We start from the raw sequence: 18001 nt of genomic DNA, 5'->3' as shown, positions 1-18001 counted from the left end.
AATAACCTTTGTGAAATCCCTATGTAAACTATTATTTTTCAAATTACATATTACAAATATGCTTTAAAATATAATGCACAACACAATATGGTTAAAGCTTTCTTTGGATAATTCACAATGTACTTTATAGTCAGAGCTTCCTAAGGTCATTACAGCAATGATCGTTTTACACAGAATAACAGAAACTACATTAGAATAGATTAAATCTATACAGAGCCTAATAAATTTCAGTCACAAATCTTTCAAAGTACCCAGGAACTTTCTTGATAAATAAATTCTTGATATTTTACTTCCTTGTCAAATAGCTCCTGTAAAAATAGAAAAAGTCTGCACTATGTAAATTCTAAATAAGCTTTACAAGTGTTCAAATGAAGAGAATTTATCTGTTTTCTCTATATTACACACTGAAGGCCATGTGAGGTCCAACCTCTATTTTCATTCGCCATGTAATTTATATATCCTACTGCCTACTCAACTATCTCTAGTTGGACATTTAATAGGTATCTCATAGGCAACATGTCCCATATCAAATTCTTGTTCCCTAACCCAGCCCAAATCTAGACAGGGGTCCTATCCTCCCCATTCTTTCTCAAATCAGTAAATTAACAACTTAAGCCAATAATCTTGGAGTCATCCTTGACACACAAACCACCCCCAAACCCCCATATCCAATCCACTTGGGCACATCCGATCTGCTCTACCTTCAAAATATCCTCAATCCATCTATTTCTCCTTATCTCCACCATTAACATTCTGATCCAAACCACCAAACTCTCTCTCTTGCCCTATAGCAATAATTTCTTAATTTTGCTTCCACCTTTGTCCCATTAGAGTGTTTTCTCCAGGAGCAGAGTGATCTCTTTAAAAGGTAAAGGAGATACTATCACTCCTCTGCTCAAAACCCTCCAATAGCTTCCCATCTCATTTAAAAATCTAAAATCCTTTCCTTGACTCTTAAGGTCCTACATGTTCTGGCCCGTTTACCTCCTGGAGATACACTTCTACTACTATCACCTTTACTCAATGTGCTCCAGTCATACTAGCCTCCTTACTATTTTGTGAAAACATCAAGCAAGCATGCTTCCACCTCAGGGCTTTGACCTCTGCTATTCCCTTTGCCTGGACTGCTCCTCTCCCAGATATCTATGACTAGCTTACTTCCATCAGATCTTTGCTCAGATGTCACTTGATCAGAAGTACTTCTTAAATACTGCTATCTAATACTCCCCTCACCCTCCACTCTCTATCCAACATACCTTAATACCTTATCACCATCTGAACATGTTAAATATATGTAAAAAATATTTTTAATCACATTAAATTTCAAGACCTATTGTTTTGTTTACTGTATCTCTCATATCTTATACAGAGTAAAGGCTCAGCAATATATTAAAAGACTGGTGAGAATGTAGAATAACTGGAATTCTCATAGACTGCTATGCAGGTATAAACTGGTACAACTCTGGAAAACTTTTTGGCAGTATCTACTAAAGCTGAACGTATACACACTCGATGGCGATGACCCTCCAATTCCACTCCTAGGTATATACCCAAAGACAAAGAAGAATGTTCTTTGCAGTATTACTCCTAAAGCTAAAAAATAGAAACAATCAAAACATCCATAACAGAAAAGATAAAATGTGGTATATTTTTATAGCAGAATTCTATATATAGCATCAGAATGCTATATATATACAAGCACAAGTGTCATTGTCCAGCAAAGCCAGATACAGAAGAATACACAGTATATGACTCTATTTATATAATGTTCTTTTTTTTTTCTTAAAGGAAAAACTAATGCATGGTTATAGAGATCATGACATTGGTTACCCTGGAAGAGAGAGAGTGATATTAAACGGCAGGTGAGAGGTAGGCTTCTGAAGTAGTTGCTGTTAATGTTCTATTTCTTGATTTGGATAGCAGTTACACAAAAGTACAATCACTTTGTGATAACTCATTGAGCTGTACATTTATGATTTATGCATTTCTGTTTAATAAAAAGTTTACACAGAGGAAAAAATTACAGGGAAAAAGAAAAATTGTCAAGCTATCTTCCAGACAGCTATTACAGATAATATTTTCATTTATCTTTTAAACATCCTTCTATTATTAGCCATAAGCAAAAGTTATTTCACTTAAAATACAACTCAAAATTTGACGAGCTTCTAACACTAACACACACACACACACACACTTCAAGATTAAATGACTGGCTAAAGCCACATCTTTTAGCCACCTAATAAAATGGAATCCAAGTGTTGAGAAAACCAAACCCAAAGTATCCTTTCTCACTATGCCATACTGTCTCTACCTAGATACAAGAACCTATTTTCAATAAGAAAAATTTTCTCATCTGTTACTGACAGATCTTTCCTCAAAGGTTTCTTGTTTTAAATGTCATCATTCCGGGTAAATTTAATAAAACCAGAAGCCCTGTTTTCCCCTTTAATCTGTGGGATTGATATGAGCCTGTCATGTTCTAATATTTAATTGTCATGGACTGTCTGCCTGTTTTCCCTATAAGGGTTCACATGTAAACAGAATTGATTTTACAAATGAATAAACATACAGAGACACTTTCCTTAAAACAATTTTGTGCTCCACACATGGCTAAACCATCACACAATAAATTAACTCTTCAGCAGCCTCCAAGCGAAAAAGCTAGAGTCAAACCAATTAAGCCCTAATGGGATCCCAATTTCCTATTTCTGATAGCAGAAGTTTAAATAAACCCCTCTTGACTTATAAATCCTTATCAACCATCCAGACGATTCTGTCACACATAGTTCCAAATCTGCATTTATAAATATGTGCTACAATCAAAAAAGCTTTGATTACTGCACATTACAGCTTTCACTGTCATAACCAACATGTGCTTTTAAAAACTGGGGAATTTCAATTGCTTTAAAAATGAAAATTAAAAAAAATTAAAGTTAAAATGATAGCCTTAATTAGAAAAAGATGACTGATTAAATTTGATCCAATTATTGTCAGCAACTTTACACATCTTAATAATCTGCATAGTTATCTTATTTACCTGCAGCCACAAAAATAAACGAACAAAAAATTGTTAAAGGTTGTCAGATACAATGTGTACTACAGTACAATCTGTTTTGAGGATTTTATCAGGTTTCCCTCAGGATTTATTGCCTTTTAATTTTGGAACCAGACTGTGGAATGAGAAGGATCTCAGAGATCCTTCATCTTTGGATTTTTCTATATCTAGAGCATTCCTTCACCTCAACAAAATTCTGCATGCCAAAATGTGCACATAATAGGTGCTCAAAGTGAGTTCAAGGTCATAGGGGAAGCAAGAACAGAGTATCTAATCACTGCCTATGTTTTTGTGTTGATAAAAAAGCAGTTCCATGAAAATGAGAAGGAAACTCACTTCCTATTAACACAGGCACAAAGCTTATAACACAAGAGACTGAAACAAAATATAATCTACAATAACTGAAAATAAGATAAGGCCAGAATTCATCAGGAAAAGGTGATCAGCAAGTTGACAATATGAGTTAGCTATGTTCACTGCCAAAAGACACAACTAGAAGTCAGTAGTCTTTATGGGATAGCAAAATTCCATCTCAACACTTCCTTCATGCTAGAAAATAGATAAAGGAATGTAATCCTACCAGCATCACTGGATATAAGGTGAGAGCAGGGGGGAAAGGACAGAAATTGGTTCAAACGGTGGCTTCTAACGGGGAAGGCATGACAGAAAATCACCTAAGAGGCTATTTCAAAAAACATACCAGACATCCTCCCTCAGAATATACAATGTGTGTCATATTGATATTCTAATGAATCCCTGAGGTAATTCTGATCACACACTCCCAATCCACCTACCCTGATTCTCGCCCAGAAGAAAACCAGTTTTCCAGTTGTCTAGAACCAGAGGCTTAAAACAATACAAAGCTTACTCAGAGACTGTATAGTTAGGGGAGCTGTTTAATGAAACAATCAGCTAAATTACTGTACATTTTACTTCCTACTCTTCAAAACTTGGAGTAAAAAAAGTTGTGAGAAAAGTTTAACAATAGCTATAGAATGTTTGAAATTTTGAGTTATATTCTACTTCCTTGATTCTTTCTGAGTTAACCCACTCACTAAAGCACTGGGAGTCCTAGTGAATGGATTAAACCTCAGTACTTCATGCTAATGGCAATCCATTAGCAGTACTATATTCAATACAAACTTCTACACAAGACAATTCTCCCAACCAGGCTTTGTATAGCTGATAATACAGTTAAGTTTACAGTACCAGGCAAAATGTCACCACTGGTGTCAATACAACACGTGACTTCTCAATGCATCTAACCTAAGGACAAATTCTTTAGCCTAACAGGCAGTTTCCCACAGCTCTGCCTCAACTTGCCTTTATGGTAGTGGCCCCTTAACTGAAGGGAATAACTTCCAAGAACGAAGGATAGTACCAAACCCTATATATACTACACTTTTCCTATACCTACATACCTATGATAAAAGTTTAACTTATAAACTAGGCATAGTAAGAGATTAACAACAACAATAATAAAATAGAATAATTATAACTATACTGTAATAAGTTATATGAATATGGTCTCTCTCTTTTAAAGTATCTTATTGTACTGTACTCATCCTTCTTGAGATGATACAATACAAATGAGATGAACTGAGGTAAATGACGTAGGCATTGTGGTGTAAGCTAGGCTACTATAAAGGTTACCTGAACACAAGCACTGTGACACCTCAACAGTTGATCAGACAACTGAAAGGGCTGCTAAGGGACCTAAGGGCAAGGAGTGCATACAGCATGGATATGCTGGACAAAGCATAATTCATGTCCCAGTGGAACAGAAAGGGACAGAATAAGATTTCACACTACTCAGAACAGCACACAATTTAAACCTTAAGAACTGTTTATTTCTGGAATTTTCCATTTAACGTATTTGGACAACAGCTGACTAACTGCAGGTAATGGAAACCACAAAAAACAAAACCATGGATAAAAGGGGACTACTGATTCCTGATTTTGCTCAAGAAGTATATCCTGCAACTTTCAGCCTGGATGCCTTTGCTTATTCAAAGAGTCAGCAAGTAAGGCCATCCCCCACCCCATCCATCCCATCTCACCCCCAACTCCCTCCGAGTGCAAACCCAGCCCACGATCTGTTCCAATAAGCCTTGTGGCCTAACAAATTTTACATTGTTAAAGGGCGGCAAAAAAAAAAAAGGAGGATACAGGACAGAGACCACATGTGTCCCACAAAGCTTAAAATATATATTTACTCTTTATAGAAAAAGTTTGCCTACTCCTGGCTCTATTCTCAGGCCTGGAATGATTTCCTTTATCCCATTTCTCCATATCTATCAATACAAAATCTATTATCCATCAAAGTGCAACTGACTATTCCTTCAAGCCTTTCTTGTTACCTTCAATGAGATATGCACCCTCTCTTTTAAATTTATCTTCTCTATGTCCCTTAGCACACTGTATCCCTTCTAGTCACAAGGGATAGTTTCCAAACCCAAAATTGAGATACATGGTCTGAAAACATGACTACTACATTAATTTATTTTACTTCTTCCTGCCTTGCCCCTTCAAATCCATCTTCAAAGGGCTACCAAGTGCTCTTTCTAGAATACAATCTCAACTTTCACTCCCTCATCCTTTCTTTTGCTCTGCATTAGCTAAAGAAAAAAATCCAGCATAAAAACCTGGCCCCTGACTGCTTCTCTAGTATCAGCTGCTGCCATTCTTTACCTTGTACTTTATACTCTAATAACATCACTATTCTTAGTCCCCTGAAACTCTGGTCCAGTCATCTTCTATTTGGGTCACATATTTACTTTGCTGGCAGCACAAAAATTGATATACCATCTCCAGAGAGTTATTTGGTAAAATCTATCAAAACTACACAAATTATAAACTCCTTGCCCTGGCAATTTTATTTCAAGGTATTCTACAGATTTATGAAGTGCCATTCTTTACAAAGTTATGCAACACTGTTTGAACCAGCAAAAAAAAAATGGTGTGAAAATGTCCATCAACAGTGGAATGTAAAAAAATTATGCAATCATACAATGAAATACAATACAAAAATTAGTAAGTTCTTTTATGTATGATACTATATGACCTACAGGAATATATCTAAAAGGACACACAAGGTCTACGGCCATGCCACCCTGAATGCACTCAATCTCATCTGATCTCAGAAGCTAAGCAGGGTTGGGCCTGGTTAGTACTTGGATGGGAGACCACCTAGGAATACCAGGTGCTGTAGGTGTTAAATAAACAAACAAACAAATAAATAAATAAAATAAAAATGAAAGGACACACAAGAAACTGGTAATGCTAGTTGCCTCCAAGGAAGGAAGAGTACCTAGAGCACAGAAATGAGGGAGCTTGTTCACTAAATAACACTTTTATGTTTAATTGTTGAATACGATGCCAGTCCAAAAATTAATTTTTAAAAAAACTGTTGGAATGAAAAACAGATTTGGTTCAAGACAGGCATCATTTTCTCTAAGAAGCCTTTTTTGAAACTCAGCCCCACATGCATGCACACACACGTTAGATCAGATGCCTATCCTTAGTGCTTCTTACTGTGCTATTATCACTGCTTACCATCCGTCTGGCACTGAAACTCGATCTGTCTCTCTCCACTACTGGACTGCATCTAAACTTCTCCAGGGCCTTAGAACTCTATTTCCCCCAGCATCTGATACTAGGTGTTCAAAAAAATGTTTGTAAAAGCAAATGAGTATTTAAAATCAAGAATATCTTTAAAAATCAATGATTTTTAGTCACTGTAACAGTTTTTCTTTATAGTCCATCTCCTAATATAATTAGCTGTTTGTTTTTCCAGTAGAATACAAATATTAGGCCCCTCAAATAAATAATTTATTGAATTCAACTACCAGAGTAAAGAGAACCAAGGGACTAAAGTGGCAAGTGAATTAAAATAAAAAAATACACAAAAAAGGGGGACATTCACATAAAGATCAAAAATTGATTTTAGGATTTTTGAATCACTATTAAATATCTACGGATTTTTTTGGGGAAACTCTCATTTGCTACGTCATGCCTCAGAGTCCAACAGCCACCAAATCGGCATATATTAGAGCCCCAAAGAAATCTCTCAGCAAGCCAAATGTCCACAGTTGTGGCTTGGTGCTCACTGGTTCTGAGGTATGGTTGGCATCCCATCTCCTTTCTGAGAAATTCTCTACCTCCATTGATTGAACCAGAATCTTTGCTTTACTATTTCTCAATACAACTCACCCCAACAGCATCAGTCACAAGGTAAAAAGGATGGATCATCACTGTCCAAACTTAAAACCCAGTTGTCAAGGTTTTCATTACAAGAGCAACTGACAAAGTGTTAGGACACAGAAAGAAAAACAAGCTGGAAGATCTTTGAGCAAAGAGACTGAATCTCATCCAACTTAAGAGCCGCAGGGCACATAACACAGTTCCTTCAACTAACAGCACCACAGTAGTTGTTAAATGAACAAAAGGGGATTTTTACTTTATCTGTACTGTTTAAAATTTTTAAATATATTCATGGATTACTTGTATAAAACAAAGTAAATATGTAAAAAGGGGGTCACTGTGTCTGTGTGTACTATAGTAATAGACCACTTTGTTGTTCAGCTCCCATATTAAATTGCTACTCCCCTATTTCTACACAATCATTTTTTTCCTGCAGACTTGTTCCAATAAACCATGGAAACAACTGAAAATGGAGATTATTACAAAATCACTCATATAATAACAAAGAGTGTTCAAAACATGCTTTACAATTCTTCAACTGATTTTTTTGTGTGTATGCCAGAAAGTTAAGGAAGTGGTTCAAGAATGTTAGGAACTTGTCGAAAGGACACAAGAACTAGCTTGAAGGGGTTCCCACTGGCTAAATCTGGGACAATGTGAACATCACCATAAATAATGATAGTAACAGATTATAATCTACTGAATAAGAATCCATATTAATACATATAAAAAAGTAAAGGTAAGAATTAAAAGAATTAAAGGTAAGAAAAATTCTGCAGTAGAATGTTAACAAGTAAGTGAAGAACTGACAGAAATAGAAAATCACAGTACAACTATCATAACAATAATTGACTCAGGCAAACATCATTAACATGTGCTAAAACTAGTGGGTAAAAGTTGGAAGAAAACAACATATTTACATGGACTTGGTTTCTCCTCACAAGATTCTTACTAATTCGAAAGGAGTAGGGGTGGGGGACACTATAGTGAAGAAACTTGGCAGACATCCCTTAAACAAATGATGAAAATTAACATCACAATACTGGACAAATGGACATCATGTACCTGATATGAGGCACCAAGAAACACACATTACTTTGTGATTTTATGCCAAAATGCATGAGAATCCATTCATAAAAAAGACATTCAAACTGAGGGACATTCTACAAAAATAAATGGCCTACACCATTCAAAAAAGTCAAGGTAATGAAAGACAAACTAAAAGGATTCTTCCAAAAAGACAAACTGAAGGAGACTGGAAACCAGATAAGTAAATATACATGACCCTGGACTGGCTCCTAGACTAGAAAAGAAACTGTTTTTCCTATTAAAAAATATTGGAACAAATAGCTAAATTTGAATAAGGTCTGTATATTAGATAATAATATTGTATCATGGCTGTACCTCTTGATTTGGTAAATATATTGTAGATACATAAGAGAATGTCCTAATTTAGTGGAAATATACATTAAGTTATTTAAAGAGGTAGCACATCTGTAATTTACTCTAAAATAGTTCAGAAAAATAATATACCTATATAAAGAAAAAAGGAATATATAAAATACAGTAAAAATGTTGACATTTGAGGAATCAAGGTGAATGGCATACAGGAATCTTAACACAACTCTTGCAACTTTTTTGTAAGTTTGAAATTATGTCAAAATACAAAGTTAAGAAAAAATGAATACAAAGTGTTATTTATAAGCAGCTCACCATCCTTGAAAATGTTTGTGTTTTTCTAAAGCAATTTATAGTATCTTGTAATATATTTATTTAAGAAAAGGTAAGAGTATTGTTTAAACCACTTGGCCAGACAAACCCACCAAGGGAAAATTAAGGAGGAGTTTATGAAAACAGACTGCTGGGTTCTAAGCAGCTCTAGGGGGAGAGAGAAGGAATGCCAAAGGAACTAAGACCATCATCAGCTCTTATACTTCTTTCTCTCTCACCACTCAAAATTTTGCTCTCCTAAATCACCTCTACCTTTAATCTCTGGGCTTTCTGCCCACCTCCCTCCTCCCCACAAGGTTGGCTCCACTTCTCTAGAGGGAAACAAAATGAAAGACATAATCACTTTCTCAATATTAAGGACAAAAATACTTCACTATATTTTTGGTGGAGGAAAATGTCAGTATTTTAGCTTTTATTAAGGGTAAAGGGATAGTAAACTAGCTAAAAACTATGTGAATTAGAGGAAACTGTGAGTATGATTAGTATAGCTCTAGGAATATAAGGTAAAAATGAATAAATCTGTGCTGTTTGAATGTCTGTTTCATGTGGCTTCGAAAAATTAAAAGCAAGCAGGACCTCTGTATGGAGATAGCTAAGTTAACAAAGAAATAAGGGAAACATTTGTAAGAGAAGAAAAGGTCAGAGTAGAGTGTCAAGGGAGCTGTGCTATGCCTGGTATTAACATTTCACTTGAACTGCTGGAGAGGTCAGATTACATATTTGTCGCCATCAGCTAATTTAATTGAAAGGTCTAGCCAACTCCAAAGCTATAAATTCAGACAGAAGGATACCTAGGTCTGGGTTATTCTATTTTGATCTCTGCATTTAATTAAAGCAATGCAAAAAAGAGGAGTAGAATCAAATCTTAAAGAGCCACAAATTAAAGATTCATTGCATAGGCCATATACTATATTTGATGATCTATATCTGACATCTCACAAGACCAAGCAAAATTAGCATGGACATTTCTTGGGCTTTTGGGGTATTCATTACAACCATCTGTTTCACTGCTAAGATCAGTAAACACATAGGATGCATTGGTAAAGGCTCTGAGAGTTTCTGCCTTTTTTTTTTTTTTCTAATTCATCTCTAAGGCCAATGCAGGAGACTCTTGAACAAGTCCAAGACATAGTAAAGCGGTCTTTAAATCATATTCCAATTCCTACAACATTTTAAAACAAATGTCAGGGAAAGAAAGTGGTTGAAGAAAGATGGGAAATCAAGCACCTTCAGAGAGCTCTGGGATCCTACGAAATACACGTCTAAAAACCTCTAGTCTAGTTAGTAAAAAGGAGCCACGTGATAGAGTAAAAAATAGTGGGTTTTGGACTCAGATCTTAATGTATAATGAATGAACTCAACACCAAGATTGAACTAAGTTTGAATAGCGCATCTGCTACTGATTAACTGTGTGACCTTGGGCAATTTATTTAACTACTCTGAGCCTTATTTCCTCATCTGTAAAAGAGATACTAACTCCCTCCCAAGGTTCTAAAAATTAGGAGAGGACATATGTAAAAAGCGCCCAGCAGAAAATCTAGCAAAGACTCTTTTTTAAAAAGAGTTCAACTGAACTTAAAAGTTAGATTCAGCTGATATATCCAAAATGGATTCATTTCACAAGTTTAATTTATGGTGCCCCAGCCCCTATAATTTCAGATAGCCTCAAGGCCTTCAATGGGCCAGAGACAGAAACCAGAGACAGAGGCAAAAGGCTACTTAACCAGCCATAATAAAACCCAGAGACAGGGTCTGTCACATGTACATACATTAGCTCATATTGCACATGGGGCTGGTCAGTACAGACTTAGTGAGACTCCCCCGCCCCCGCCGCCTTCTTAGTATCCTTACCAAAGTTACAATAACCAGGGGGAAGAATCTCCTTCATTAGCCTTCAAACTTTCAGGGATCTGAAGTAAATCTTTACACTGAGTAATCACTTTCTATAATATAAGGTTCAAAACAATACTCTAATACTAAGGAATGAAGATAAAACTGGCAAGTGAGAAATCTTTCTTCTCCACCTTTTTCTTATTTTTTTCCTAAGCCTGGAATAGGTATGAGCTTAGTGAATTAACTCATCTTGACCCTACTGCTGCATTCATCCACTGTACACTGTCGTTAAATGATCCTTCCCACCTAAAAATAGTTATTAAATTCAAATAACTGATCATAAAGCCTAGATCTGCATACCCCACACAATAGGCTTAATACTCAAGAACAAGCTTAAAGTCAGTCTCTGCTTATATCTAGAATCCATCAGTATGGAGACAAGCCATTGGGTTCCAAACCAGCATAAATGTATTCAAAAGTCAAAGATGAAGACAAAAATCATTAGTGTCCAAAACATAACTCAATTTATTAAGTCCCAACCCTCAAAATAAGCAAAGTCAACAACCTTCCAGAGAACCTCAAAGAATAACTTGTTCCTAATAGGAAAATTTATGTCCAATTCTACACAGACTCACTGAAATGTCAATTTTAAATTAATATGTAGATAACAGTTGATTAAATAAGGTTTTATAGCAATATTACTCTTGTAGCATTCGGCTCATTTCCCTCAACTCTGTCATAGGGTAGAGGTGGGGGTGTATAAAATATGAGACAACGAAAGTTCTGAACATCCTTCCCCCCAAAAAAAATCAGCCAGGAAAACTTCGGCAGTGCAGTGATGTTTAGATATCTATAAACATTGTTTTCCCCCATCTTATAAACGCTGTATTTTGATAACTTAAATAACTTTTCAAAATGTAGGAAAATTCACAGTGACAGAGTGTAGGAACGAGGGTTCGATTTTCCCATTTGCTGATGAAGAAACACATTTTTAAAAAGTTACCTTAATGGTAAGAGCTCAGGCTCTGTAGTCAGAAAGATCTAGATATTAACCTAGCCATGGTTATTTATTAGCTCTATGACATCTGAGTAAATTTCTTAATTTGTAAAATAAGTATACCTAAAAGAGTGGAGGATCAAAAGGCATAAGGTGAGTATAATGCTTGGCATGGTGTCTGGCCCAAAATAAACATTTAATATTAGTCATTGTTATTACTAGGTTAAGAATAACCTACATTTATAGATTAAATAAACAACTGAGTCTCAGAAATTGAACAACTTCCCAGTAGAACTGGGCCTCAAAACCAAAGCTGGCCTCCAAATTCTGCTTTTTCCATTATGTCAAACAATTTGCCTCATGTATACGTCTGCCTTTTCAAACAGGCTAACTGCACTCTAACCTGTCTTGATTGTTTAGTCACAGATTATGATGCTTTTAATCTTACTCCATTGTTTTTCTTGCCCAATAGTACAGGGAGAAAATGACTACATCAATGCAGCATAGTAGGGAAGAAACACAGGAAAAGATAGACCCTGTCTCTTATTGTTAGTATGCCTACTTGGGGTAGACCCTCTCCTCTCCATCTGATTTGTTGCTTTTAAATCTGCTATGAGCTGGGCTCTGGCAAATATCTTTGAAGTATAAGCAAACTTTGATTGACAGTTTGAAAAGTTATCCTATTAAGAAGGTATCTAAGTTTCACATCAGTCATGGTCCCAGCAGGAAAGATAGCATACTCTACTCCAGTAAGGATAATTCATGGAGGGTGTAATAAGGGAACTATAAAGAAAAGTGTAGGCAGGGTTTATGATCATCACAAAGTACCGTTCTAGTACCCTGGGACTACTGAGAGCACCTCTAAGCCAGAGGAACAAAGGGAAACAAAACTTTCCATACCTAGAAGGAATGAGTCATGGAGAAAGAATCATCTTTAGAGAAATAGTAATCTTCAACCAAGGGACATAGCCAGCCAGAGGAAACACTCATAAGAAGGAAGCACGGTGATTAAATTCCATAACCTCAGAGGGGAAGGAAGCCCATTGATGTAGTCTGCATAAGTAGGTCAAACCTCCCGGGGCAGAGAACAAGGTGGGAACAAGAGGAGAGTGGATCTAGAGAAAATGGAAGGCACCTAATTCAATCTCAGAGAAGTCTGATGCACTTTCATATGCCTATTCTAATGGCTAAGTGTTACTGAATGTTACAATTCTAATTCTCACTCCTCTTGAATAGTAATGCACAGGGCCTACCTATCATAAAGTTATTTGTAGGCAAGCTTTTCACTAGTAAATATGGTCATCTGCCATTCCACTTGTAATTGTTCAGAATTCTTTGAGGTTCCAATGACTTATATATCTTTCCCCATGCTTACGAACTTTCCACTTATCTTGCTAGGCAAATAAAATCACGAAAAAGCAGATACTATCTTAACCCTCAATGAACTTATATTTAGGGGTTCACATTCTTAGATATCTAAGAAAGCAGAATGAGGTAAGTGCCACCAGAAAGGAAAGACCTGTGGTGTTGTAAAAAGTTCTAGAACAGGCTTTCCTTGCCACTTGGGCCCTGCCAAGCTCAACTCCAGCCAGAACTCACTGTTATCCTATTAACAAGGTATACAAGCTTCAATCACTTTCCTGGCAGGTCCAGATATGGAGATCTACTCACTAAGATCTCAACGGCCTCTAAATTTCCACTGTACCCTCAGCCAATAAGGTCTGTTCCTTCTTCTGGAAAAGGCCCCTTTCTGAGAGCTGGTTCAAATGTCACCTCCTTACCTGAATCTTACTGGATCCTCAAAGAACATTTAGTTATTCCTCTTGTGCATTCCCAAAGGCCTTTGCTTCAAAGACTTAAAGGACTTTATCATTATCCATGTACTTGTGTAAAGCCCCCACTAGACTGTGAGACCTTACATCGGCTTTGTATCCTCAGCCACTAACAGCACCCGACAGGGTGTGTCAAGCACAGTAGTACTTTATGTGTATTAGCATACACTTATATATAATATCAATCATCACGATAAAACTGCAAATGATGTAGAAATTATCTCGATTTTACAGATGAGGGAAATAAAGTGTACAGAACAGTTAAGTAATGTGTCCAAAGTCTCAAAGCTAGTAAGGACTGGACCCCAAAGTTTCAACCTAGGCCCGACTCCAGAATTGAATTTCAACAGGCCTAATGGGTTAAAGAGGTTTCACTACATGATGGACTCCACCCCAGAGGGCAGTTATTAATTATCCACACACTTGGGTATGGAAAGACAACCTTGGAACTTCTATTTGTTTTAGCTCATCCTTTTGTTATACGTCTATTTTTGCATGTTATAAAACGCATATAAAACAAAGTACATGTCAACTATGTAATTGTAATTTAAAACAAACATTCACATAGTATGTGTGCACGCTCAATTCTATTTTCTGATAAAAAGAACACTAAAAACATTTGAGGCCACTGCTCTAGACTTCCCCCAGGGACTCTGAGCTCCTACATTCTCTCTGCCTAGCACTTCACTTAAAAACATTAGCCAAATGTTTAGACTATAGGTTAGTTTCTAGAGGCAAGAGCCTACTCTTATTCATTCATCTTTGTAAGTCCTACATCAGCACAAGGCCTGGTGCTTAACAGATGGTCAATGTTGAATCTTACTGTATCATTAGAACTTCACTGAAAAAAACCCTCTCAGTATTTTAATGCAACTTACTAAATGCTTCCAGGTTAAAAGAAAATGTATACTAAGCACTGCCTAGGAATACAAAATTGTCTGAAGACTATCAAAAATATTTTAAATAAATAATTAAAAGTTACATAATAGAACTAAAAATTGTACCTTGAGGCATATTTTAAACTGAAAACTGCAAAAAACAGATTTGGACATAAAAATTTTAAATTCCACTAAAAGGTTCTTTCACTATACAGAGATGGTGCACCTTTGTCAGACCTAAAGGTCACCTATAAGTCCAAGAGGAAGGGAATCAAATTATCAAAAGCTGCAACTGCAGACGACTATAAAGAGGAATCAGCTGGGGGCATCTACTTTACATTTCTTCAATGCAACAGTAAATGGTTATCAAACAAAAGAGAGGCTGTGTAAAGCCTCCCTTTTAGATGCTGAAGCTTGGCGCCAAGGCTATTTTATTAGAATGTAGGGTTTCTTCTGTTCCTCAGTTTCACCCTCTACAAAATGGGCATACTCAAGTACTTAAAATTCTTAAGCTGTCACCACGATTAAATGGGAGAAAACCTGCAAAAATGGATTAATCAGTTCCCTCATTTACCATGTCTCTCCTCCCTTCTCCCGGGTAAACTCAAGGCCTAGTTTGGTCCATCTAGTTTGTTGCTATATTCCCGGGGCCAAGAATGGTACCTTTTACTTAATAGATTATTTAATAAATATTAAATGAATAGAATGCATGTGGAGATCGTCTCACTAAGATCTCAACGGCCGCTAAATTTCCACTGTACCCTCAGCCAATAAGGTCTGTTCCTTCTTCTGGAAAAGGCCCCTTTCTGAGAGCTGGTTCAAATGTCACCTCCTTACCTGAATCTTACTGGATCCTCAAAGAACATTTAGTTATTCCTCTTGTGCATTCCCAAAGGCCTTTGCTTCAAAGACTTAAAGGACTTTATCATTATCCATGTACTTGTGTAAAGCCCCCACTAGACTGTGAGACCTTACATCGGCTTTGTATCCTCAGCCACTAACAGCACCCGACAGGGTGTGTCAAGCACAGTAGTACTTTATGTGTATTAGCATACACTTATATATAATATCAATCATCACGATAAAACTGCAAATGATGTAGAAATTATCTCGATTTTACAGATGAGGGAAATAAAGTGTACAGAACAGTTAAGTAATGTGTCCAAAGTCTCAAAGCTAGTAAGGACTGGACCCCAAAGTTTCAACCTAGGCCCGACTCCAGAATTGAATTTCAACAGGCCTAATGGGTTAAAGAGGTTTCACTACATGATGGACTCCACCCCAGAGGGCAGTTATTAATTATCCACACACTTGGGTATGGAAAGACAACCTTGGAACTTCTATTTGTTTTAGCTCATCCTTTTGTTATACGTCTATTTTTGCATGTTATAAAACGCATATAAAACAAAGTACATGTCAACTATGTAATTGTAATTTAAAACAAACATTCACATAGTATGTGTGCACGCTCAATTCTATTTTCTGATAAAAAGAACACTAAAAACATTTGAGGCCACTGCTCTAGACTTCCCCCAGGGACTCTGAGCTCCTACATTCTCTCTGCCTAGCACTTCACTTAAAAACATTAGCCAAATGTTTAGACTATAGGTTAGTTTCTAGAGGCAAGAGCCTACTCTTATTCATTCATCTTTGTAAGTCCTACATCAGCACAAGGCCTGGTGCTTAACAGATGGTCAATGTTGAATCTTACTGTATCATTAGAACTTCACTGAAAAAAACCCTCTCAGTATTTTAATGCAACTTACTAAATGCTTCCAGGTTAAAAGAAAATGTATACTAAGCACTGCCTAGGAATACAAAATTGTCTGAAGACTATCAAAAATATTTTAAATAAATAATTAAAAGTTACATAATAGAACTAAAAATTGTACCTTGAGGCATATTTTAAACTGAAAACTGCAAAAAACAGATTTGGACATAAAAATTTTAAATTCCACTAAAAGGTTCTTTCACTATACAGAGATGGTGCACCTTTGTCAGACCTAAAGGTCACCTATAAGTCCAAGAGGAAGGGAATCAAATTATCAAAAGCTGCAACTGCAGACGACTATAAAGAGGAATCAGCTGGGGGCATCTACTTTACATTTCTTCAATGCAACAGTAAATGGTTATCAAACAAAAGAGAGGCTGTGTAAAGCCTCCCTTTTAGATGCTGAAGCTTGGCGCCAAGGCTATTTTATTAGAATGTAGGGTTTCTTCTGTTCCTCAGTTTCACCCTCTACAAAATGGGCATACTCAAGTACTTAAAATTCTTAAGCTGTCACCACGATTAAATGGGAGAAAACCTGCAAAAATGGATTAATCAGTTCCCTCATTTACCATGTCTCTCCTCCCTTCTCCCGGGTAAACTCAAGGCCTAGTTTGGTCCATCTAGTTTGTTGCTATATTCCCGGGGCCAAGAATGGTACCTTTTACTTAATAGATTATTTAATAAATATTAAATGAATAGAATGCAAAATGCCTGCTGCTCAAAAAATGTTGGCTATTGCAACAAGAAACAATTAAAATTTTATTGTTATTAAGCGACCTCACCCCTCCCCCAAGGATCTCACAATTCTAGGAGGAACACTAGATCAATGCTGGAATGGAGGAAAGAAAACCAATTAGATCATAAAGCAGGACACAACGAAGGCAAAATAAAACCTTAAATACACAACCAGAGCCCAATTTCGGGCTTTTCGGAGTGAGGTTCACCTTGGATGAGGTTTATTAGCGATTACAATGACAGTTTTCACGCTTGTGTATGTGCCAGTCTGTGCCAAGCGTTCTCCTGGCCTCACAAAACCCAAGAACTCGGGGCGCGGGGGAGGGGGCCCGCAGTGGAGATGATCTTCATATCCCCATTTTGTAGATGCGGTAAGTGAGGCTCGGAGAGAGCCAAGGTCACAGCCTGTAAGTTGGGGAGGCCTGAACCCAGGCTGTCCGATCCCTGAGCCTGCACCCAACAGGCCCCTCTCCTCCTCCACCATCGGCCGTGAACATACTCCTCGAAATTAGGAGTGTAATATTTCTCCAAGAACCAGACTTAGGGGACCCAGCGCAGGGAGAACAAAACAATCCTTGTCCACGGGCAAGTCCCATGGACACTGGCCCGGCCTGGGTTCCGAGGCCGCAGTCCCCACAGTTTCGCTCACACCGCGAGCCTCGAGCGCTCCTGACCGCGCAGGAAGCGCCCGGGCGTCCTCCAGAGCCCGCGAAGGCCTGGCCTGCCGCATGACCTTGGATGAGCCGCCTTGCTTCGGGCCTCAGTTTCCCCATCTCAGCCTCCCGCGGGGGACCTCTCCGGAGCTCGCGCCCGTGGAGCCGCAGGCCTCTCACACGCCCCCCTCAGCCGCCCGCCTTCTCCCCCTGCTTACGCTGGAAGGCGGCCGCTCCAGGGACGCCCACCATCGCCAAGTGCCTCCGTCGCCAGCCTCCCGCCTCCACCAGTCTCCAGGGTCCCTCGCAGGCA

At 37.6% G+C, this 18001-nt stretch overlaps 1 protein-coding gene and 1 non-coding gene across 5 annotated transcripts in view; one reads left to right on the top strand and one right to left on the bottom strand.

Moving 5' to 3' along the window:
* CBFA2T2 (CBFA2/RUNX1 translocation partner 2) overlaps positions 1 to 17995 on the bottom strand; it is a 121349-nt gene extending 103354 nt beyond the window's left edge. For all 4 annotated transcript variants that reach the window (XM_015596864.2, XM_015596863.2, XM_006921723.3 and 1 more), the window contains exon 1: positions 17907 to 17995. In XM_015596864.2, coding sequence (XP_015452350.1) covers positions 17907 to 17940 — 34 coding nt within the window. In that variant the 5' untranslated portion in view covers positions 17941 to 17995. The remainder of the gene's footprint in view (positions 1 to 17906) is intronic.
* LOC112471237 lies at positions 6151 to 6269 on the top strand. Its single transcript, XR_003043228.1, has one exon. It is a non-coding gene; the product is annotated as a 5S ribosomal RNA (ribosomal RNA).
* Positions 17996 to 18001: the final 6 nt, after the last annotated feature.

This window comes from Pteropus alecto, unplaced genomic scaffold (assembly GCF_000325575.1).
Source record: "Pteropus alecto unplaced genomic scaffold, ASM32557v1 scaffold45, whole genome shotgun sequence".
NCBI lineage: Eukaryota > Metazoa > Chordata > Mammalia > Chiroptera > Pteropodidae > Pteropus > Pteropus alecto.
This window is presented reverse-complemented; position numbering and strand designations above follow the sequence as displayed.